We start from the raw sequence: 21,391 nt of genomic DNA, 5'->3' as shown, positions 1-21,391 counted from the left end.
ATAAAGCTTTGTTGGGTAAACTCCCGTATTATATCTGCTCTCTGATAACACAGAGAGTTGCGAGCAGCTATTGTCTGAGATCGCATGATGTAGTATTGTTAGATGTGCCAAGAGGAAGGACTGTCTTAGGTAAGACAGCTTTTATGTGCACAGCACCACTTGCTTGGAACAATCTTCAGCTAGAATTGAAACTGAGCAATCTCCTTCCTCTGCATGTTTTTAAAGCTAGGCTAAATGAAATGCTCGTTGACACTATGGGCACTTGTAAATGTCTATAACTATGTAAATGTGTCCTGTAAATATAATTTATAATGTCCTTTATTGTTTTATGTTTCATGTGGAACCTATATGCTGCAGGTCTCCCTTGAAAAAGAGATCTATGATCTCAAGGGACCAATCTGATTAAATAAAAGGTTTGACATGATAAAGTTTACTTTCTGAAGTAGACAGATTTTTCTGTTCCCATTCATTTAAAATGTAATGTTGAGTAACATCTGATTGGATTATAGAAAGATTTTTATCCTCATCATGTTTTCTTTATTCAGACTGGAGAGCTGCAGTTTGTCAGAGATCAGCTGTTCTGCTCTGGCCTCAGCTCTGAAGTCCAACATCCATCTGAGAGATCTGGACCTGAGTGAGAACGCTCTGCAGGATTCAGAAGTGAAGCTGCTGAGAGATCTTCTGGAGAGTCCAGACTGCAGACTGGAGACCCTCAGGTCAGTAAGGGGTCTCTGCTGGTTCAGCAGTATTGTATGAAACACAGGGAGGTGTTTCTCTCACTGGGGAAACAGATCAGTGATGTTACCCACTGACTGCAGGCTCTTCCATTCTTCCATCAACTATAGAAGGCCAGCTGGAAATGCAAAGCCACATTTAGTAAGTGATCAACTTTCCACCAGACATATGGGATTTGACAGAAGAGTGGAAAAGGTAGTCTGTGTTTGATGGGATGTTTTTAGCTCCTTGACTAATGACTGTTACTTCCTGTCATGCAGCTGAGAGCTGTGGCAGTCAGTCGTAGTGTTTGCAGAGAAGATATGATGGGATGTAAAGCATGAGATCAGTCAGGACTCTGAAGCTGACTCAAAGAACAAACACTTCTTTTAAACTGGATCCATAACTGTTGGATTGTGTTCATCCCTACAGGATCAGAGATGATGAGACGATCAGAGCCGAGATCCAGAAGACCTGTGAGTACTGAATATCCTCCATTCATCCAGAAATGAAACTCTTTGATGAAGCATGTCCTCAGAGGAAAGCAACACTCTGGTTTCTCTCTCTTCATCATTTTGGCTGTTTCTCTTCACAACAACTGTCTATCAACACAGTGACGCGTTCACTGACACTCTGTAACATGTAAATAAACTCTGAAGAATAAAACACATGAAAACATCAACATTATGGGAGGTGTGTGGCGCAATGGACTAGTGAGTTGGTGTTGTCTTGAGTGAGGTGAATTGTTTGTTTGTTTTCTAAGTGACTCTTCTTTGTTTTGTCCAAACCTATAGTTTTTTGTCCATAGTCCCCCCATAGGGGGGGGGGGGGGACTATCCACTATCCACTATCAGCCGGTGATAGTGGATGAGGTCAGGGAAATAGATGAAGTCATGTATTTAGGGACAGCTGAACGAATGATGAAGGAAATTAAAGATGGAATGCCGAATGAATGGTTAACAATGATTGAGAGTGAGGTCCTTATAGGAAAGGAGAGTGTGGATGATTTTTATGCGGGCAAAGAGGGTATCAATGTTAAAATGGAAAATGCTAAAACTAAAAATATATACAAATGGTTAAAAGGGGATGTTATTAGAAGACCTGCATCAGAAAGAGTATGGACGAGTGTTGTGAACGGTCTTACTGGAAGAAGAATGTGGGAGAATGTGAACATTAAATGGAACGGGATTGAATGTGAGCACTTTGATTTTTTTATTGTTGCTGCATAATAGGGTGTTTAACAACCTGATCATCAGTCAATTTGATGCAAGTGTTGAGAGAGAATGTGATGTTTGTAAAGACCAGGTTGAAACATGTTTGCATGAGTTTGTTGAATGTAGAGAGCTTGTTATTTTTTTTGGAAGGGTGAAAGAGTTAGTTAGTAGATGTTGGAGTGAATGGTGTGTGAGAGAAATGGAATGGAAGGAGCTGTGGCTGTTTGGTGTGACTGAGAAGAAGGATGAATGCAATGTGAATCTATTAAACTATGTTCTGACCCAGGCGCGCGGTAAAGATAAGGAGGAACATTGTCCATTTTGAGGGTAAAAAGGCTGACGTGAGGCATTTAATGAGAAGGACAACAAAAAGGGATGTAATCTTGTTTTCATACACATAAAAAAGGACATATTTTGTGAGGACTTTATAAATGGCAGCTCATTAGTTGATGGATGAGGAGGGAGCTCTGTGCTTCAATTTTCAAAAATAAAGCAAGGGACGATATTTATTTATTTTTAAGTGGAAAGGAAAAATGGAAAAGAAAAGAAAAAGAAGACTCAGATGTTGTTCTTGAGTCAAAGTAGAAGTACCAGAGAGTAGGAATACTCTGTTACAGTAAAAGTCCTGCATTCAAAATGTTCCTAAAGTAAAAGTAGGAAAGTATTCTCATCTAAATATAGTGAAAGTAGAGACAGTAAAAGTAGTCATTGTGCAGATTGGTCCATTTCAGAATAATAGATATGATATGTTTTATAATGATTGATCATGAAAGTGTGAGAGAGGAGGCGAAGAGGGTGGAGGAAGAGGAGAAATATAAAAAAGAGCTGACAGTGGCTCCTCACAGTGGCAGTATTTGGAAAAGCAGCTGTATCTGTCATGGATTTACTTAAAGGACTTACAAATGAATGTGGAGTGGTGATGGGGTGCGGGGTGAAAGGAGACGGACTATATGAAGTGACAATGGCTGATGAAAAAGGAAAAAATAAAATATTGGAAGGGATACGAATAAACGGGGCCTTGGTGCGGGGCAGAGACTGTATGGTCAAAGAGCTCAGTGTCCTTTCTAAATATACCAGTGCATGTACTGGATTCTACTATTAAGGGCAGGTTGGCAATGTGGGGGGTTCTGCCTGTCTCTGGAATTAAAAGAAGAGTGTGGCCCGGCACAGAGGTTGCAGATGGGACGAGATTCCTAAGGGTGGAATTTAATAAGGAAGTACGGTTACTTCTGTACTCAACGAAGTTTGATACTCTCGAGGGTCCAGAGTATTTGAGGGTAATCCACGACAAGCAAGTGCCTGTCTGTAGGTTGTGCATAAGGCCGGGACATTTATATAAAGAATGCCCGGGATTCAAATGCTTTAAATGTGGCGTGCAAGGACACTATGCCCGGGACTGTTTGGCTCGGGAGGAGGGGGCGAGCGGAGCCAGGGGGAGAGAAAGTGCCCAGTGCAGCTAATTTGAATGACTTTGTATACTGCAGGGTAGCTTGTGGATTTACTCCAGGTGGAACTAAAGTCTGATTTAACACTTGATTATATTTCACATCATTCATCCACATCTGCAAAGTAACTAAAGGGATTAAATACATGTAGTGGAGGAAAAGTACACCATGTACTTCTGAATTGTAGTGGAGTAGAAGTACAAAGTAGCATCAAATGGAAATACTCAGGTAAAGTACAAGTACCTCCACATTGTACTTCAGTACAGTACTTGAGTAAATGTTCTTAGTTCCTCTCCTGGTCTGTAAAGCTCTCCCAACATATGCAGGTTAGCATCCGGCAGCTTCTACGTGCTGGGGACCCGTACTGTACATTTCTATCATCACACTTTGGGCTCCTCAACATGTGTGGGTTCCCAGCAGGACTCTCTGAGCTGCAGACACATTCTTTCTGTGACTTTGTTCCAGATATCTGGAGCATAATAACTGAAGCTGTTTCTCCATGTTCAGGAACTCCCATCCCCCGAGTCCTGCGGCAGGAAGCGCTCCTTCTCTCCAAGAACTCCTGGACCCTGCAAGCTGGTCCAGAACCAGAGTCCCAGTGAGGAGTCCAGCCAGTCCACCTCTCAGAGTTCAACTAAACTACAACATTATTAAAGATCATGTTTAAAGTTCAAAAAGGATGCTTTCAGACTGTATCCAGGAGTTTCTCAAGCTGCAGTCAAAGCAGATCATTTGTGAAATATATAAAAAGATTATAAAATTGTATTAAGAATTACTCTGAATACTTTCTTCGGACATTTTATTCAGTTTAAACAAATATTTTAAATGAGTGCTTTTCTCATGAATTAACGACTTAAATCTTGTTTTCTTTCTTGTGTATCTAATAATCCTACAGGATATTATATATTTTTCTAAATATTATATTCTCAGCTCTGTAATAAAAAAACATATTTTAAAAATAAATATCAATTTTTGTCCTTATATCCTGATTGATGAGTCAACAGTAAAGCAGTCAGGCGTTAACGGTCAGCTGGCATGTGTATCTGTTCATTGGCTCATATGTGTAGCATGTTTAATGGCAGTGTTTTGAAAATGGCTGCCAGGTGAATATGTCAGATCTCTGTGTGTTACTCAGAGAACCGTGTGCAGGGTTTTAGAAAGTGCAGAGTTGAATTGCAGATTGTGTGCAGAGCTGAAAATGTGTTTAGAGTTTTGTTTGATTGAATCCAGTCAGTGTTGCTGCAGCAAAGCATAAGGGCTCAGAGCTTTTAAAAAAATCTTTAATACTTTTTGGTATGCATGCTTTAGGTAACATGAAGCTGTCTTCGGTTCTTTTCTCCTGTAATAATGTGCATTTCTCCTCTGTGGGACTAATAAAGGTATTCTGATTCTGATTACGCCTACAGGAGCTTTCAGGACATCCCATTCCAAACTCTCAGGCATTCATTTGAACTTGGTCCCCCCTTTGCGGCTACAACAGCTTCCACTCTTCTTGGAAGGCTTTCTACAAATCTTAGAGTGTGTCTGTGGGAAGCCCTTTCATCCAGAAGAGCATTAGTGAGGTCAGACACTGATGTTGGACGAGAGGCTGGCTCTCAGATCTTTTAAACATATTTTAAACATAGTATATGCAGCAGTATACAAAGTCATGAAAACTAGCTGCACCTTTACCAGCTTTGGTAACACTTTAATGATCAATAATTATAAAACATATATATTATTCTGAAATGGACCAATCTGCACAATAAATACTTTTACTTGTGGTACTTTAACTATATTTTGATGCTAATACTTTTAACCGAGTATTCCTACACTCTGGTACTTCTACTTTTACTCAAGTACAAGATCTGTGTACTTCTACTTTTACTCAAGTACAAGATCTGTGTACTTCTACTTTTACTCAAGTACAAGATCTGTGTACTTCTACTTTTACTCAAGTACAATATCTGTGTACTTCTACATTTGGCTGACGGAATAGGTGGAACTAACGATATTTGTCATTCTAGTCGGACCCATTAGAGCAGGGGTCTCCAACACGTCGATCGCGAGCCACCGGTATCTCGCAAGCCCTCAATAGCCTCCACTTTACAAATTTTTTTTTTTTTTTTTTTTTTTTTTAATGCAAGCCATCATCGCCACGGAGGAGCACACAGCCTCTGTGAGCGAGCGAAACAGAGAGAGAGCTGGAGAGAGCACACCTTTATCTATTTAATATAGTTGTAAAAAATAAAGTAAGAAATCATTCCAATGTGGACAGTAAAAAAAACAGTTTAAAAGGGGAGTGATTAGTAAAATATGCATAAATAGAAAGAAAGAATGCTAACTAGGTAACATAAGATAAGAATAAACAAGTTTAAATGATTTGTTATTGGTTGAGATCATATTCTAAAGATGTTTGGATTATTGAAAAGTATACAGCTCCCTTTCATACGAGTGTTGAGAGCTGCATACATAAATTCATTTTGTGCTCAAAGTGCACCAGATTGATGCATTTAACTTCAACATAAAAAAATAAAAAATCTAAACACTGAAAACGGGTCCCATAGACCCAAACAGCACACAAAGGTTAAAGGTAAGCATGTAATAATGTGTAATGAAACAAATACCAATAACTGTATTGTATTGTTTTCTTATGCGCAATTACTTCATACTGTCTTTGTCTTTTTCGTCCTGCATTTATTGTGCCCCCCTCAGAAAATAACTCGCCCCAGCCTGGCCCCCCCAGTTAAATTGGTCTAGAACCGCCACTGCTTCTTCCACCTCTGATAGTAGAACATTTATGAATACTCAGCTTTGTGTTCTACCCACCACAACCGCAGAGTGGCGGTAGTGACCCCCGACTGTAAAATAACACCACGAAGAAGAAGAAGATTTTAAAAAAAATTATTTGCATTTGTTTTAAACATACACCAAATGTTTAGGTGTGAAGCATCTTGGGATCTGAATTTTCTCAACATTTTCCAGATCATTCATCCAACTCTCCCACCTTAGCGTCAATTTGTTTGGCAGTGGTTCGTGCCATCTGGTTTCCTTCTGACACATCTCTTGCAGAACCCTCTTTCCCTCTAGGATGAATGAGCTAGAAACCCCAATGGGTCATACAGAGAGGCCACAACTGAGAGTATCCCACGGCGAGTTGCTGGTTTCTCATCGAGTGACACCTTGAAGGAGAAGCTGTCACTTTCAACGTTCCATCGTATTCCTAGCACTCTCTGTGCTGGAAGTTCATCGTGGTTGAGGTCCACATTTTGTTTTACCTCTGCAGCACGTTCTGAAGCACAGATGGAGTCTAGAACTTCCCGGTTGTTGGAAAGGCATTTGTGAAGGTGTAGATTCCTTTTGGCACACACAACTTGGGCTTCCTTCACCAACTGAACTGCCTCATCGACAGACTCCAAGCTTATGATGCCGTCGTCTACATAGAAGTTCTTTCTGATGAAGCTAGCTGCAGAGGGGTACTGTATTTGATTCTGACTGGCAAGATGCTTCAGACCATAATTGGCGCAGCCAGGGGAAGATGATGCTCCGAAAAGATGGACCTTCATTCGGTATGCTGTGGGTTCTGAGTCTGTATCCCCATTTTCCCACAAGAGAAACCGAAAGTAGTCCCCGTCTTCTTTGTGGACATGGAACCTGTGGAACATTTTTTCCACATCGCACATGACAGCGACGGCATGCTTACGAAACCGGCAGAGCACTGCAGTTATGCCATTTGTGAGATCCGGTCCTGTTAGCAGGTGATCGTTTAAGGAGGCGCCTTTGTACTTTGCAGAACAATAGAAAACAACTCTTATTTTATCTGGTTTCCGAGGATGGTAAACCCCTTGGTGTGGGATATACCAGACCTTGCCTGGTTCTGGTTGTGTTTCTGCTTTCTCTGCGTCGCCATCTTTGAAGACGCCATCCATAAACTTCACATAGTCGGCCTTGAATTTGGGATCTCTTTCCAGTTTCCTTTTAAGGTGCTTTTGCCAAATCAAAGCCAGCCTTTTGTTGTCTGGGAGTAGAGGTCGTGCTTTGAATGGAAGAGGCATTTCTAGATGACCCAGCTCGTTTTGCTGGATTCCTTCCTTTAAGATCTGCAGAAAGCGATATATTATTTAATAGTTAAACATTTATGTTCTTGGTGTTTTTGTTTATATTAAATGTATCATTCTTTATTGCAATTATTTTTGTTAAATTAAGGTAATTGTAAAAATTACTTTTGAAGGAAACTTTGGGCACAGGGTGATTTGGGTTGATTTATGTTCAAATGTACAATTACATAAAGTAATTAAAGAAAGTTATGATCTTCCATCACACATCCTGATGACATTTGCCTGATTTTCGCCAGACATGTAATGTGATAGTTCCAAGAGAGCAGCAGTCCTCCTCCTGTTATTTGTACCCTGCAGGACAAAAAATGCAGTGAGATATAAACATTTGTAGCAAACAAATGGTGGCCAAATTATGGTCATCAGCATCTCCACTTACATCTTCCTGAAGGCAGTCCAAAAGGCCTTTTTAGTGCCGGATTCTTTCCAGTCCTGGATGCACCTTTTTAGACCTCCAGCAATGTTGGGGCCAGGCCATCAAGTCCATCCAGAAACGATGAAAACAGGTCCGTAGTGACACTTCTCTGGAACTCCGCCTGAATCTGAGGAGACACAGACATATATAAAATATTCTCCCAACAGTCTGCAACTGTGCATGTTGCCTTCTCATTGTAACTGGAAAACCTGCACAACTTACAAGTCCACTTCATCCAGTTGCAGCAAAACGGAAATCTTCGAAAATCTGTACCTATAATTAGGGTTGGGAACCGAAACTCGGTTCCAGATGAGAACCAATAAGAAAATGCCGGGTACCGGGTACCCATACAAAATAAACAATTTTGGTTCTGCTTAACGGTTCCTAAACGAGGTAGACCCTGTATTCCACTGGGTCCGTCTATGCCGCCGGTCCGTCTGCGCCGCGGTGACCCGGTGGAATACAGAGTAAGGGCGGACTGGCCATCTGGAGAATCACAGAACGGCCGGTCGTCAGCGGGCCGTAGACGGCCGGCTCGGTACGCTGACAGCCGGCACCGCCCTTATTTTTTTTAAACAGCATCATGTAAGTTGCGGCGACAGAGGTCCACAGTTTACCCGCAGCGAGGCTCCCCCCGCCCTCCCGTAGACAGTTCAATTGCTCAGTCACTTCATAACACCAAAGATGGGTCGCGGTAAACGCTCTAAAGTGAGGCTCCACTACACTGAAAAAATGAAAAAGACAGGGCACAGTGTAATGCCTGTTAATAGTTTGCCACAGGCATAGCTCAGTTAAAATAAAGCACAGCTTTGCAATACATTTGTATTGCATGTATATTTTTTATTTGTAAAAATGTCAGTTAAAGCTTAAAAGAATAAAGATATTTTTGTTCTCTAAACGTTTGACCTCTTTCTTTTACAATTTTGGAATCGAAACGGGGAATCGATAAGAACCGGAATCGATAGGCAGAACCGGAATCGATACATTTCAAACGATACCCATCCCTACCTATAATAGAGAACACACATTTAGATACATTATGAAGCAGGCCTTAATAAAGTAATAAGAACTGAGAACATGACAAAGAATAAGATGCACACAATTACAACAGTTACGTTGCCCATAAACTACAAGCCTTGGCTTTCACAATTACAATATTATCCCTGAATTCATATGATAAAGACTTAAACAGTGCTTCATTTAAATAAATAAACAACTTGAAATGTTCATCTTTGATTGATGAGATATGATGAGGCATATTCAATCTAATAAATTCATGGGATGCATGTAATAATAACAGGGAAATGTTAGTGAGCATCCACATAGAGCATGTTTGTGTCTACGTGCATGCCAAATATATCAATTTTTTAAATACCAAACTTTAAAGAAATTGTACAATGGTTGTAATTGTTGATTATTTGATTGCACTTATTTTCCATAGACTATTCAGTGGATTATTATTGGTTTTTAGTGATAGCTTGACTACCTCTGAAAGCAGAAGTTTAGGAAAAAATATTGTTCATGTATAAATATTATTTATTTTATTATAATACAAATATCTAACAATTACAACCATTGCACATCTTATTTATTCTTGTGGGTGAACAGTAACCTTTCCCTGTGTTATAATTACATACATCCCATTAATTTATTAGATTAAATAACAATAATCTCATCAATCAAAGATCAACATTTGTAAGTGCCTTGAGCACCGACTGTTCCCGCTGATAGAAACGGCTGATATTAAGACACTTCAGTGCGCAAGTCACAGAACAAAATGCATTGTGGGACATGTAGTTTATGGGCACCATATTTCAATAAAATAAACTAAATATATTCCTTTCTTTTCTATAAAATATTTTCTAAAAAGCAGAAATACAAATGTGTCTCCATTTCAAGAGTGGAACATAGCATTCGTACACAATATAAATGCTATTTTTGAACAGTTAGCATTTTACTCGTTCAATGGCGCGAGGCACCCCCTCTGTATCTGGGCAGGTTTAGCGTGAGCTGAAACAGAAAAACGTTGCGAGGATAAAATCACTTTAACACTTGCTCGGCCTTAACAAAAAACAAGTCCCCTATACTTTTCCATAAATGACTTCCATTTCAAAGCCATGGCCCAGCTACTAGAACATAGCGGGGGCTAACAAGCTACAATTCTTAGCCTTACAGCGAGCCGGGACACGGCTAATTACTGGCAGGAACACACACACAAACTCTCCGAAACACGTTAATTTAGCTTCAATATTTAGCCGAACAGAGCCGGGACACGGCTAATTGCTGGAACGAACAAACAAAACCTCTCTAAATTAAGCTACAAACATAGGTAGTTACCATTCAAACCTTTTTTTTAAATCACAAGCATCATAAATAAGAGTAAGAATACTTGAAACTTATTTATTTAATAAAGGTTTAGAAAATCATAATCCTGTAATGTTAGCTTGGTTAACCGACATTTTCATAACACTCATAAAATAAACATTCAAACACCAGTTAGGTGTTGATTTAACTCCATTTAGCTACTTTTCGTTTTGCCTGAAACCATTAAATATGCAACCGCTCACCTCACTTTGCCTGTCCGTCAGTGGTTCATCAGCCGAAAAGATCTGCGTACTGTAGGTCATGTTCACTCACTGTCAGATCGCTTTACAAAAACGTATTCATCCGCCGCTTAGCTTTTCATAGTCATCAATCTGTCCGGTTGAAGTTCTTCTTTTGATAATGGCTAATCGAACTCGGTGGTTCACTTGCTGTATATCGTAAAAAAAAAAAAAAAACTCATGTCCCTGTTAAATGCCTTCAATTGATGAAAACAACTATGAGACCGGGACTATTTTCACCGGGCAGGAATATGTCATCACTACTGCCATGTTAAGAGGCCATGGAAAGTTCCAGAACATTACACATCACAACTCATGCTGTTCAGTCAAATTGACTTCATAGAATGTAGAGGTCATTGAACTGGCTTAGAGAGCTGAGTTGAAATAATAACAACTTATGAAATAGAAAAGAAAAGTAGAAATTGCATAAATTGATATGTTAAGTGAAAGTAAATTCAAGACAAAAGTTAGAATAACTTAATGTATGATGAAATCTTTTTTTACAGTGCACTTTTTTACTATGTTCCATCTGAATTTACTCTGACACAGAAACATCTATATTGACTGACACTTCTACATACAACTCACAGATGTAAATTTGCTTTGAGAAAAAAGATTATTAATTTAACCCTTTTAGAAGTGAAGTTATAGTCATTTGTTCTGGGCATGTCATTTTCGAGCCTGAAACCTGAAAAACAGGCTTGGGGTCTAACAGCTTAAATACTTTACTAAACCACATTGAATATTATGCTAGACACAAGTTAGTTATTACTCACATATCAAAGTCTTTTCATCTGCAAGATGGAAGAATAGCTGGGTGCTGCCTGGAGAAACTGATGAGGAGTCACCGGCTGGCGTCAGCAGCTTTCCACACAAAGCCATCACATCTTCTCTTCCATAGTCTTCACTGTCCACTGGTGCTCTGTCAAAAGAGTGAAAATCACAGCTGTCATGTTAACCCTTTATTACACAACATACAACCAACATGGATCAAAAGTGATCCGAATTAATTTTAATTGTAAATATCTTTGCAATGAATTACTTTAATCATTCAGGATTCCAGGTATTCCTCAATTAACCTGTTTTGGATCAACACCAATTTTAATTTTTCCTTTCTTACTTTTTGAATACAAATCATGTTTGTATCACTACACTTCTAAGGCACAACATGGGTCAAAAATGATCCATATTATTTTGCTATGTTATTTCATGCATGGAGTGTTTCTTTAATATACACTTTCAGATCTATTTCTTTAGTCATTAATATTCAAAGTATATTAATTAAATGCCTTGTGATTACCACATATCATTATTTTCATTCTCCCGTTCTTAAATTATATACTAAAATAGTTTAGGCCAAGTGTGATAAAAGTGCAAAAAGAAATACATGCTATAATTTTGTTAAAATAATTAATTTTAGCAGTGATTTGGACCAAACATGTATGATGTAGTAATACAAAAACTATTTTAGTTCACACAGTGTGACATTAGCTAGTCATGTTAGCTTGTAATATATAGAGCAGAGCTAACTAGCAAGTTAGCTAAACGTTAGCGGTTAGCCGTTTATGCTATGCTAGCTGTTGGCTACTGAACATTAACTAACTGGATACCTCTGTAAGAAAGCTGTGAAACTTTACAATAAACTTGGCGGATACACTGTGACACCCCGCTGCATGTTTATGTGTAATTCTCCCGCTTTGTAGACGAGAGGTTGGCGCAGCACTGCAATAAGCTGTAAGCTAACGTTAGCTGCCACCTCTTAAGCCTGGTTTCCCGGGCAACATCTTGCAAGAAACAGCATCTCAGGTTTTCTTAACATTTAACAACCAATTAATGATGCATACCCACTTAACGGGAAGAAACTCAGCTAACTAGAAGAAGAAACGTAACCTTAAATAAAAATATTCTAAATACATGTTTGACTCCATTACAGTCGCAGGACTCACCAGATCTCAAGTCTTCTGTTCTTTGTTGACGTCCCGATGCTCATATTTAACGTGTAAATGTAAAACGATCCCGATATTAATCCATAAACTCCTGCAGCAGAAATACAGGAGGATGTTTCAAATGTGAACGACAGGCGCGGACAGTTCTCATTGGCAGGATTCTTCGATGACCTTTATATTAACCAATCAGGAGTGTTGTGGACTCGTTCCAAACATGCTTGACTTGTCTGCCATGTTTTGGCTGAATTCTATTTCAAGTGCCGTAGCTCTGGCTGGGCCAGAATCCGAAAACCATACATTATACTGCATGTAAGAAGAAGAGTATAACTAACCCTTATTACTGTATCTTGACCAATGGAAGAAAAAAAACACAGCATCATAACACATAAATAAAACAAGGATAACTGTGACTTATTGTTGAGTAAATAACAGTGTGTGTGTGTGTGTGTGTGTGTGTGTGTGTGTGTGTGTGTGTGTGTGTGTGTGTGTGTGTGTGTGTGTGTGTGTGTGTGTGTGTGTGTGTGTGTGGGGGGGGGGGGGGGGGTGTGTGTGTGTGTGTGTGTTGTAAACCTTGGTCCTCCCTGCAGAGATTTCTCCACTTTCTATGATTTTTTTTTTTTTTAAATGATTTTGTCAACTGTAGATGTTTACAATATAGTAAATCAGGAATTTCATGAAAACATATTTATTTACTTTTGTTTCAACATTGGATATTTTGTGTTTGTGGTGGATTCAATCTAATATTGAGAAAATGATTTATGTAAAAATGTTTTACTTACATTTTACGTTTTTTTATTTGACACTTTTTTTACAGTTTTATGTGTACCTTAAAATTACAAAGAAATATCTTAAAGTCTTATAATAGTAATACACTTTTATTTTTTTATTTTACATACATCTGCATGTATTTTCTGAAAGTGCAAAAATACTGTAAATATGATATAGTACATTTACTTTAAATGTGTTGTTATTGTCAAAATACTTAAAATAATGTTTTGGGTTGTTAATTTATAGTTCATATCTGTAATTGTACAGGATTTTGCAAGTTATTTAAAAAAACATGATAATTACTATAAAAAATTAATTATTTCCTGTAAAATTAGGATCTTTTTTTACAGTGTGTAGAATGTCTCAGTTCAAATCTTCCAGACGGTTTGAGAAGTAGGCTATGCTGCAGGACACACGCCGGTTAGAATAGTCTATTCTGCACATGTGCAATGCTGCACAATTCAAATGTTACAGTAATGGGTTGTGCTATTATTACAGATGATTTTGAGTACAGTGCTTTACTGTGAAATAATAGTTAAATAATTTCAAATCCAATTTTACTGTAGTTTTATAGATGTGTTGTTGTGATATTACAGGAGCTTTTAATTACAATATTTCTCTGTAATATGATACTCTTAAATGCTGTGAAATCCTTGCAATGTTGTTGTGATATTACAAAATGTGATGTGATATTACAGAGGATTTTGATTGCAGTATTTTATTGTGAAATAATAGTTAAATGCTGTGAAATCCAAGGATACAGTCCTTTTTACATGTGTTTGTTGGGATATTACAGGGGGCCTTGATTACAAAATGTCCCTGTAAAATAATACTAAATGTTGTGAAATGCTGGTCAATGTTTACAGTGTACTCTATAAAGCAATAATCTGCAATAAGTTTACTGTGTGTTTAATGTGAGAAAAATAAATCCTAAAACTATTTTGCACATTTATTTATTGCCTAAAAATAGCATAATAGGAGACATTTATTGATGAAGAATTATTGACAACCATCAGCAGTAATTCATGAACACTTCTCTCTCTCTGAAGACGTCGAAGCATTTGCCAAAGCCATGGAGACGGAGACAAAGTCGGACCAGGACGGAGACTCCAAGGACCAGGACGAGGACATGAGTCTGGACTGAGAGCTTAATATTAACTTATTTATTTAGCTGCTACAGCTGTTTTGTAACTATTACACATTAAGGGTGAAGATCTAAGATTAATATAGAAACTGTTGCTAAGACCCTCCCTCCCCCCGCTGATTAATATAAACTGAGCAGTTATTAAACCTGCATGACAACTGAGGAATAAACTCTCTGCTGTGTGTTTATTGGTTTTGTGAAGGATTACTTTATTGCAGACTCAACAGCTTCATGAACTCTATTCAATGTTAGATGTTTACCTTAAAACAAACACGAAACTCAGGACGACTGGTGTTTCTGAAGATTCAATTGAAGAAACATTCATTTTTCAATATGATGAATATCCACCTGTTTGACGCCATACAAGTACAACATGTACAAGTACACAGATCTGTATGTTTTTCGTAATACATATTATTTTAGCATTGCAAACAAACACAACATCAACATTTAATCAGCAAGACTCTGACATGTCAACGTTAAATATAACATCTTAGAATATTAAAGTACGTCTCATTTAAATAGAGCTAATTACTCTATTTTTCGAGATACTTGCTTTGTGTTTCTTTCAATGTACTATGCCATGATCTTTTTTTTTTAAATACTGTACTACGACTTTTATTCAAATTGTATCAACACACAACACTATTTATTCGAGATACTATCCAAAGTTGTTTTTGTCTGATATTTTCGACGTACTGTACTTTGACTTTTTAGCTAACAACCTCTACAGTGATGTTTTCAAACAGACTTTAATATGTTGAAACGCTATACTATCATTTTTTTAAACGTTTTTTTCAGACTTTTTTTCCTAAATGTCAAGGAATCTAAATAAATCTTCCTCGACAGCAAACATACATCTAGGTTTCATTGACAGATCCATGTATTTTGTAATTTAGTATTTTGTGCGATATACGATACGATAATAATGTAATGGTCAGATCAAGTCTGAAATGTTACATCACAGCAGCCCCATTTGCAACATCAACAAGGACAGATATGAAGACATGATATTATTTAGATTTCTTGACATTTCGGACAAAAAAGTTGAAAACAGTCATTCTATAGTATGCCAGATTATTTTTTTACGGAAGATGATTAACTTTAGATCGATTTTTCAGACGTGTTTTTCATCATCATGTCTTCATATCTGCCCTTGTTGATGTTTCATAAACTACTGAGTATAGTATGTCTAATATTTAAAAAACGACACATTTTAGTATGTCGAATATTTCCAAACAACGACAGAGTATAGTATGATGAATATTTCTATATCCCTTACTTTTAGAGTTTGCTACACCTATATCGTAATGCAACCTAGAATTAGAGTAAACCTTTGTTGTGTATTTTGGGTTTGGGATACCTTTACAACCAGCTCAGGCTTCAATGGTTCTCTTTTTATCTGCTGTTCAATGTTTTGCTAATTAACAGCGCTCAATGGTGGGTTGAAATGATTAGATATCAATTTTAAAAAGGTCTATTAACCTCTTGATCTAATTATAATTTAAACACAGTTGTGTTTGTCTTAAGTTAATTGTGAAGAGTAAATGTTAATTTGGTTGTAACCTCAACATGCAGAGGCACACATTCTGTATTCTGGGAAAATACAGTAATATATGCAATACATGCAGCAAGGTTATTAATCCAGAAACAAATATATATATATATTTATATATATAATAGGGAACAATCGTATGCACCGTTAACACTAGAGTACTTAAATACCTACACACTTTAAATTAAGTGAGGTTTTGATTGCAGGAAGTTTACTGGGTTATTTCCACACTGTGGTTTTAATATGTTTATTTCAATAACTTTGTTGAGCTTGTTTTTAGCTCTATTTCTATCTCTCTGAACAAAGTCCCTGTATGTGAACTGGTTCAGCTGATAAGGCTGGTAGGAACAGGAAGGGAAGTTGAAAGTGAAAGTAAGAAGTCAGACTGCTGCCATTTTACAGCTGGACGGAGCAGGAGGACAACAGGGTGAGTGTTAACACCAGGATCTGCTTTCTAACACATTATTTACTCTGTTTTACTGGATTTCAGAACATCAGCGTCCTAGAGTCCAAAGAGACTTCTACAAGTGGTGTGAACTGGTTTTATTTCCTGTTTTCTGATTCATCAAAGCAACATAACATGCGACAGCCCAGCGCAGTCAAAATTGAGAGCGGCCTGTCGGAAGTCTGACTGATTTTATGTTTTTTAACCACGTTTAATATTATGATTGGTGTGTGTGTGTGTGTGTGTGTGTGTGTGTGTGTGTGTGTGTGTGTGTGTGTGTGTGTGTGTGTGTGTGTGTGTGTGTGTGTGTGTGTGTGTGTGTGTGTTACTGGTTTATCTCTCAGACTGGTGAAGATGAGTGGTTTTAAAGATGAGGAAGAAGAGGACACATCTTCAGTCTCCAGCTGTCTGTCTCTGAAGAGTGACTGGTCTAAAGAGGAACCTCCAGACTTCAGTAATGAACCTGGACCCTCAGACACAAAGTAAGAGTTTCTGCTGTAACCTGACCTGAAGAGGATCCAGTGTTTATATTATCTGATAATCTAACCTGTTCTTTAATGATCGCAGTAAAGAAACTTAGTAACAGTACAGTAACAAAAGTTAAACTCTTGATCCCTGATGTCATCAGCAATAGTAAATAATCTACATGCAACACTTCTACAGAGAGAAGTCAACATCTGCTCTTTAAATAAAGTAAGTAAGAGATAATTTGCAGCGAGGCGCTCATTACTTTTGAGTACAAAATAAACTGATTCATATCTTATAACTCAACAGGCTGGAACTGCGACAACGACAACTTTACGGCAGCACTGTCCACCTCTGTTCACAGTTTCTCATCTACGAACAAGCCCTTAAACACTGCAGAGCCCATACCGTGTTCCTGTTAGTGTTCACTTCCTGTCTGTAGCCCACACCGTGTTCCTGTTAGTGTTCACTTCCTGTCTGTAGCCCATACCGTGTTCCTGTTAGTGTTCACTTCCTGTCTGTAGCCTATACCGTGTTCCTGTTAATGTTCACTTCCTGTCTGTAGCCCATACCGTGTTCCTGTTAGTGTTCACTTCCTGTCTGTAGCCCACACCGTGTTCCTGTTAGTGTTCACTTCCTGTCTGTAGCCCATACCGTGTTCCTGTTAGTGTTCACTTCCTGTCTGTAGCCCATACCGTGTTCCTGTTAGTGTTCACTTCCTGTCTGTAGCCTATACCGTGTTCCTGTTAATGTTCACTTCCTGTCTGTAGCCCATACCGTGTTCCTGTTAGTGTTCACTTCCTGTCTGTAGCCCATACCGTGTTCCTGTTAGTGTTCACTTCCTGTCTGTAGCCCATACCGTGTTCCTGTTAGTGTTCACTTCCTGTCTGTAGCCCATACCGTGTTCCTGTTAGTGTTCACTTCCTGTCTGTAGCCCATACCGTGTTCCTGTTAGTGTTCACTTCCTGTCTGTAGCCCATACCGTGTTCCTGTTAGTGTTCACTTCCTGTCTGTAGCCCATACCGTGTTCCTGTTAGTGTTCACTTCCTGTCTGTAGCCCATACCGTGTTCCTGTTAGTGTTCACTTCCTGTCTGTAGCCCATACCGTGTTCCTGTTAGTGTTCACTTCCTGTCTGTAGCCCATACCGTGTTCCTGTTAGTGTTCACTTCCTGTCTGTAGCCCATACCGTGTTCCTGTTAGTGTTTACTTCCTGTCTGTAGCCCATACCGTGTTCCTGTTAGTGTTCACTTCCTGTCTGTAGCCCATACCGTGTTCCTGTTAGTGTTCACTTCCTGTCTGTAGCCCATACCGTGTTCCTGTTAGTGTTCACTTCCTGTCTGTAGCCCATACCGTGTTCCTGTTAGTGTTCACTTCCTGTCTGTAGCCCATACCGTGTTCCTGTTAGTGTTCACTTCCTGTCTGCCTTCTTCCGTCCGGCGCTACGTCTTTTAACCTCTTTTCCTTTCTCTTACTTGATTCTCCTTAGCAACGGTCATTATAGTCCTTGACAGCGGGAAAAAAACGACATAGTATAGTCTGTTAAATATATTTTTTAAAACGACATAGTATAGTATTTTGCATAATTAAAAAAACTACAGAGTATAGTACACATTTTGTTTTTATTTTTTAAATAATATTTTATTTTATTATTTAACCTTTATTTAACCAGATAAAAGCATTGAGATAAAATATTATTTTCAATGCTGACCTGGCCAAGAAGGCAGCAACGTTACACATAACTCATTATAATAATAATAAATGGGATTTATATCGCGCTTTTCTAGACCCAAAGACGCTTTACATTATGAGTCAGGTCGACAAACAAAACAAGAACAAAAACACAAACAAAAACAAAAACAAAACAAAAACAGAAAAGCAGTCAGGAGGATGTTGGTTCAGAGGGGGGAGGGGCGGGTTTAAGGATAAGCAGAGTTGAAGAGGTGGGTTTTGAGACGGGACTGGAACAGGGTGAGGGAATCAGACTCACGGAGGTCTTGGGGGAGGGAGTTCCAGAGCTTCGGGGCTGCCACAGAGAAGGCTCTGTCCCCGAAGCTCCGGAGTTTGGCCTTGGGGATGGAAAGCAAACCGGCTGAGGTGGATCTGAGGGACCGGGGTGGTTGGTAGAGGATGAGGAGGTCAGTGAGGTAGGGGGGGGGCAGATGGTGGAGGGCTTTATAGGTGAGGACCAGGAGTTTGGAGTGAATGCGGTGTGAGATGGGAAGCCAGTGGAGTTCTTTGAGGACCGGGGTGATGTGATGCCATGATTTGGTGTGGGTGAGGAGTCTGGCGGCTGCGTTCTGGACACGCTGGAACACAAACATATAAAATACAGAGAACATGACTAAGAAAACAAAAGACGAAAAAGCCGTCATTACATTGTGCACATTAGGACAGTAAGAAAGGCACTACTTATTACTGCAAGAGCAGCTGGTGGTAAGGACTTCAGACAACTTCAATTTAAAACATGCTATTGAGACAAGTGCCGTCAGTTTGAGGCGTGATTGAAGGTCATTCCAAGACCAAGGACCATAATAAAAGAGACTCCTTTTCCCAGCCTCAGTCCGCACAGCAGGAACCTGGAACCGTATCCAGGCACTGGATCTGAGGTTGTAAGAGTCACACACTGGAGCAAATCTGGCTCATACTGTATGTAGAGTGGAAGCTTACCTAAAATGGCTTTATACATTAATAAAAACCAATGTTGCATCCTACGCATACTAAGTGAGGACCATCCAGTTAGGCTATACAGTTTGCAATGATGAGTCCTATCAGGTGCATTTGATATATAACGCAGTGCAGCATGGTAGAGTGGGTCAAGTTTGGCCAAAACAGTGGGACAGTCAAATCTATAAATGGTATCACCGTAGTACAGCTGGGACAGGAATAAGCCAGAGACCAACCTTTTATGGGAAGAATTTGAAAAACAACATTTAAGTCCGAAAAGAAAAGTTGTATTAACAAGGTGTCACGCGTTCTGAGTTGACCAATCAGAATCGAGTATTCAACTTAGCCGTCTAATAATGATGTTTAAAACATGTGTTGTTTCCACAGACAGAGAGCAGAGTCTCCAGTCTCCAGCTGTCTGTCTCTGAAGAGTGACAAGTCTAAAGACTATCCTCTAAACTTCAGTAAGGAACCTGGACCCTCAGACACAAAGTAAGAGTTTCTACTGTAACTACGTTCTACTTTTCCTTTCTCTTACTTGATCCTCCTTAGCAACGGTCATTACAGTCCTTGACAGCGGTCTGTACTACTTTATTAACAACGTGTCACGTGTTCTGTATTGACCAATCAGAATCGAGTATTCAACTTAGCCGTGTAATAATGATGTTTAAAACATGTGTTGTTTCCACAGACAGAGAGCAGAGTCTACAGTCTCCAGCTGTCTGTCTCTGAAGAGTGACCGGTCTAAAGACTATCCTCTAAACTTCAGTAAGGAACCTGGACCCTCAGACACAAAGTAAGAGTTTCTACTGTAACTACGTTCTACTTTTCCTTTCTCTTACTTGATCCTCCTTAGCAATGGTCATTACAGTCCTTGACAGCGGTCTGTACTACTTTATTAACAACGTGTCACGTGTTCTGTATTGACCAATCAGAATCGAGTATTCAACTTAGCCGTGTAATAATGATGTTTAAAACATGTGTTGTTTCCACAGACAGAGAGCAGAGTCTACAGTCTCCAGCTGTCTGTCTCTGAAGAGTGACAAGTCTAAAGACTATCCTCTAAACTTCAGTAAGGAACCTGGACCCTCAGACACAAAGTAAGAGTTTCTACTGTACAGAGGCGCGGGAAGGTATTTTGAGTGGGGGTGCTGAGGTGCTGGACTCCAGTGAACACTATTACGGGCACTAGAGCACGCACAAAAAAGCTCCCCACACGCAAACACACAGTAAACCCGCGACTGTTACAATGAAGGCTCGATAATCAGCTCACGGCATATAGGCAGGGGTAAAGTGCTATTTTTTACGAGTGGGGAGCGGACCTCACCTCTAGGGGGGTCCGGGGGGATGCTTCCCCGGGAAGATTTATTTTAAATATTGAAGTTAAAAGCATCAATCTGGTGCACTTTGAGAGCAACATTAAGAGATCTATGGATACATCTCTCAACACCCAGATGAAACACAACTGTAAGCAGATGTTCTTTTTCTTTATGGATATTTTACAAATCACCCTCAGACACAAAGTAAGAGTTCCTGCTGTAAACTGACCTGAAGAGGATTCCGTTTTTATATAATCTAATATATTAAACTGTTCTTTAAGGATATCAATGATGTGCAGTTTGTACAGAACAAAGGCAGCAGAGTACAGCAAACTAACATTATTTGTGGATATTTCAATATTGTCATGGTTTTGGAATTATGTTTTCATTTTCCTCCTTTTAATTTGAAATGTTTTCCTCCTTGTGTCTTGTCTGATCCTACTCCCTGTGTTTGCCTTCCTGTCGTTAGTTTCCCTGGTGTGCCTCATTGTGTTCACCTGCTGTCCTTGTGTTTCTGCCTCCCCTGCCCAGCTGTGTCTTGTCCTGTGATTACCCTTCTGTGTATTTAGTCTTGTCTTCCCCTGTGCTCCATGTCTTTT

General features: G+C 39.1%; 2 protein-coding genes and 1 long non-coding RNA gene across 12 annotated transcripts in view; 1 reads left to right on the top strand and 2 right to left on the bottom strand.

Moving 5' to 3' along the window:
- LOC307035471 (uncharacterized protein) overlaps positions 1-12,542 on the bottom strand; it is a 47,099-nt gene extending 34,557 nt beyond the window's left edge. For 3 of the 8 annotated variants that reach the window (XR_013807112.1, XR_013807113.1, XR_013807114.1), the window contains exons 1-2: positions 12,432-12,542; positions 11,262-11,407 (exon numbers count right to left, since the gene is read on the bottom strand). Coding sequence is in view for 5 of the 8 variants with exons in the window: in XM_079674799.1 (XP_079530925.1) it covers positions 6,439-7,407 (969 nt within the window). In the remaining 3 variants the exon portion in view is untranslated. Of the gene's footprint in view, positions 1-5,641; positions 7,453-7,575; positions 7,762-7,846; positions 8,010-8,104; positions 10,349-10,449; positions 10,636-11,261; positions 11,408-12,431 lie in introns of those variants that run through there. The other 5 variants (XM_079674799.1, XM_079674800.1, XM_079674802.1 and 2 more) reach the window with 5 other exon arrangements.
- Positions 1-21,391, bottom strand: part of LOC307035473 — a 296,952-nt gene that overhangs the window by 24,853 nt on the left and 250,708 nt on the right. The window lies entirely within an intron of this gene.
- The window catches only part of LOC307035466 (NACHT, LRR and PYD domains-containing protein 12-like), a 68,077-nt gene that overhangs the window by 19,437 nt on the left and 27,249 nt on the right, over positions 1-21,391 (top strand). The window contains exons 9-11 of one of the 3 annotated variants that reach the window (XM_079674781.1): positions 546-716; positions 1,147-1,190; positions 3,881-4,798. In XM_079674781.1, the coding sequence (XP_079530907.1) occupies positions 546-716; positions 1,147-1,190; positions 3,881-3,882 (217 nt within the window). In that variant the 3' untranslated portion in view covers positions 3,883-4,798. Of the gene's footprint in view, positions 1-545; positions 717-1,146; positions 1,191-3,880; positions 4,799-21,391 lie in introns of those variants that run through there. The other 2 variants (XM_079674782.1, XM_079674780.1) reach the window with 2 other exon arrangements.

This window comes from Notothenia rossii (genome assembly GCF_949606895.1).
Source record: "Notothenia rossii genome assembly, chromosome: 4".
Classification (NCBI taxonomy): domain Eukaryota; kingdom Metazoa; phylum Chordata; class Actinopteri; order Perciformes; family Nototheniidae; genus Notothenia; species Notothenia rossii.
Note: the sequence above shows the minus strand (reverse complement) of the source record. Positions and strands in the feature narration are given on the sequence as shown.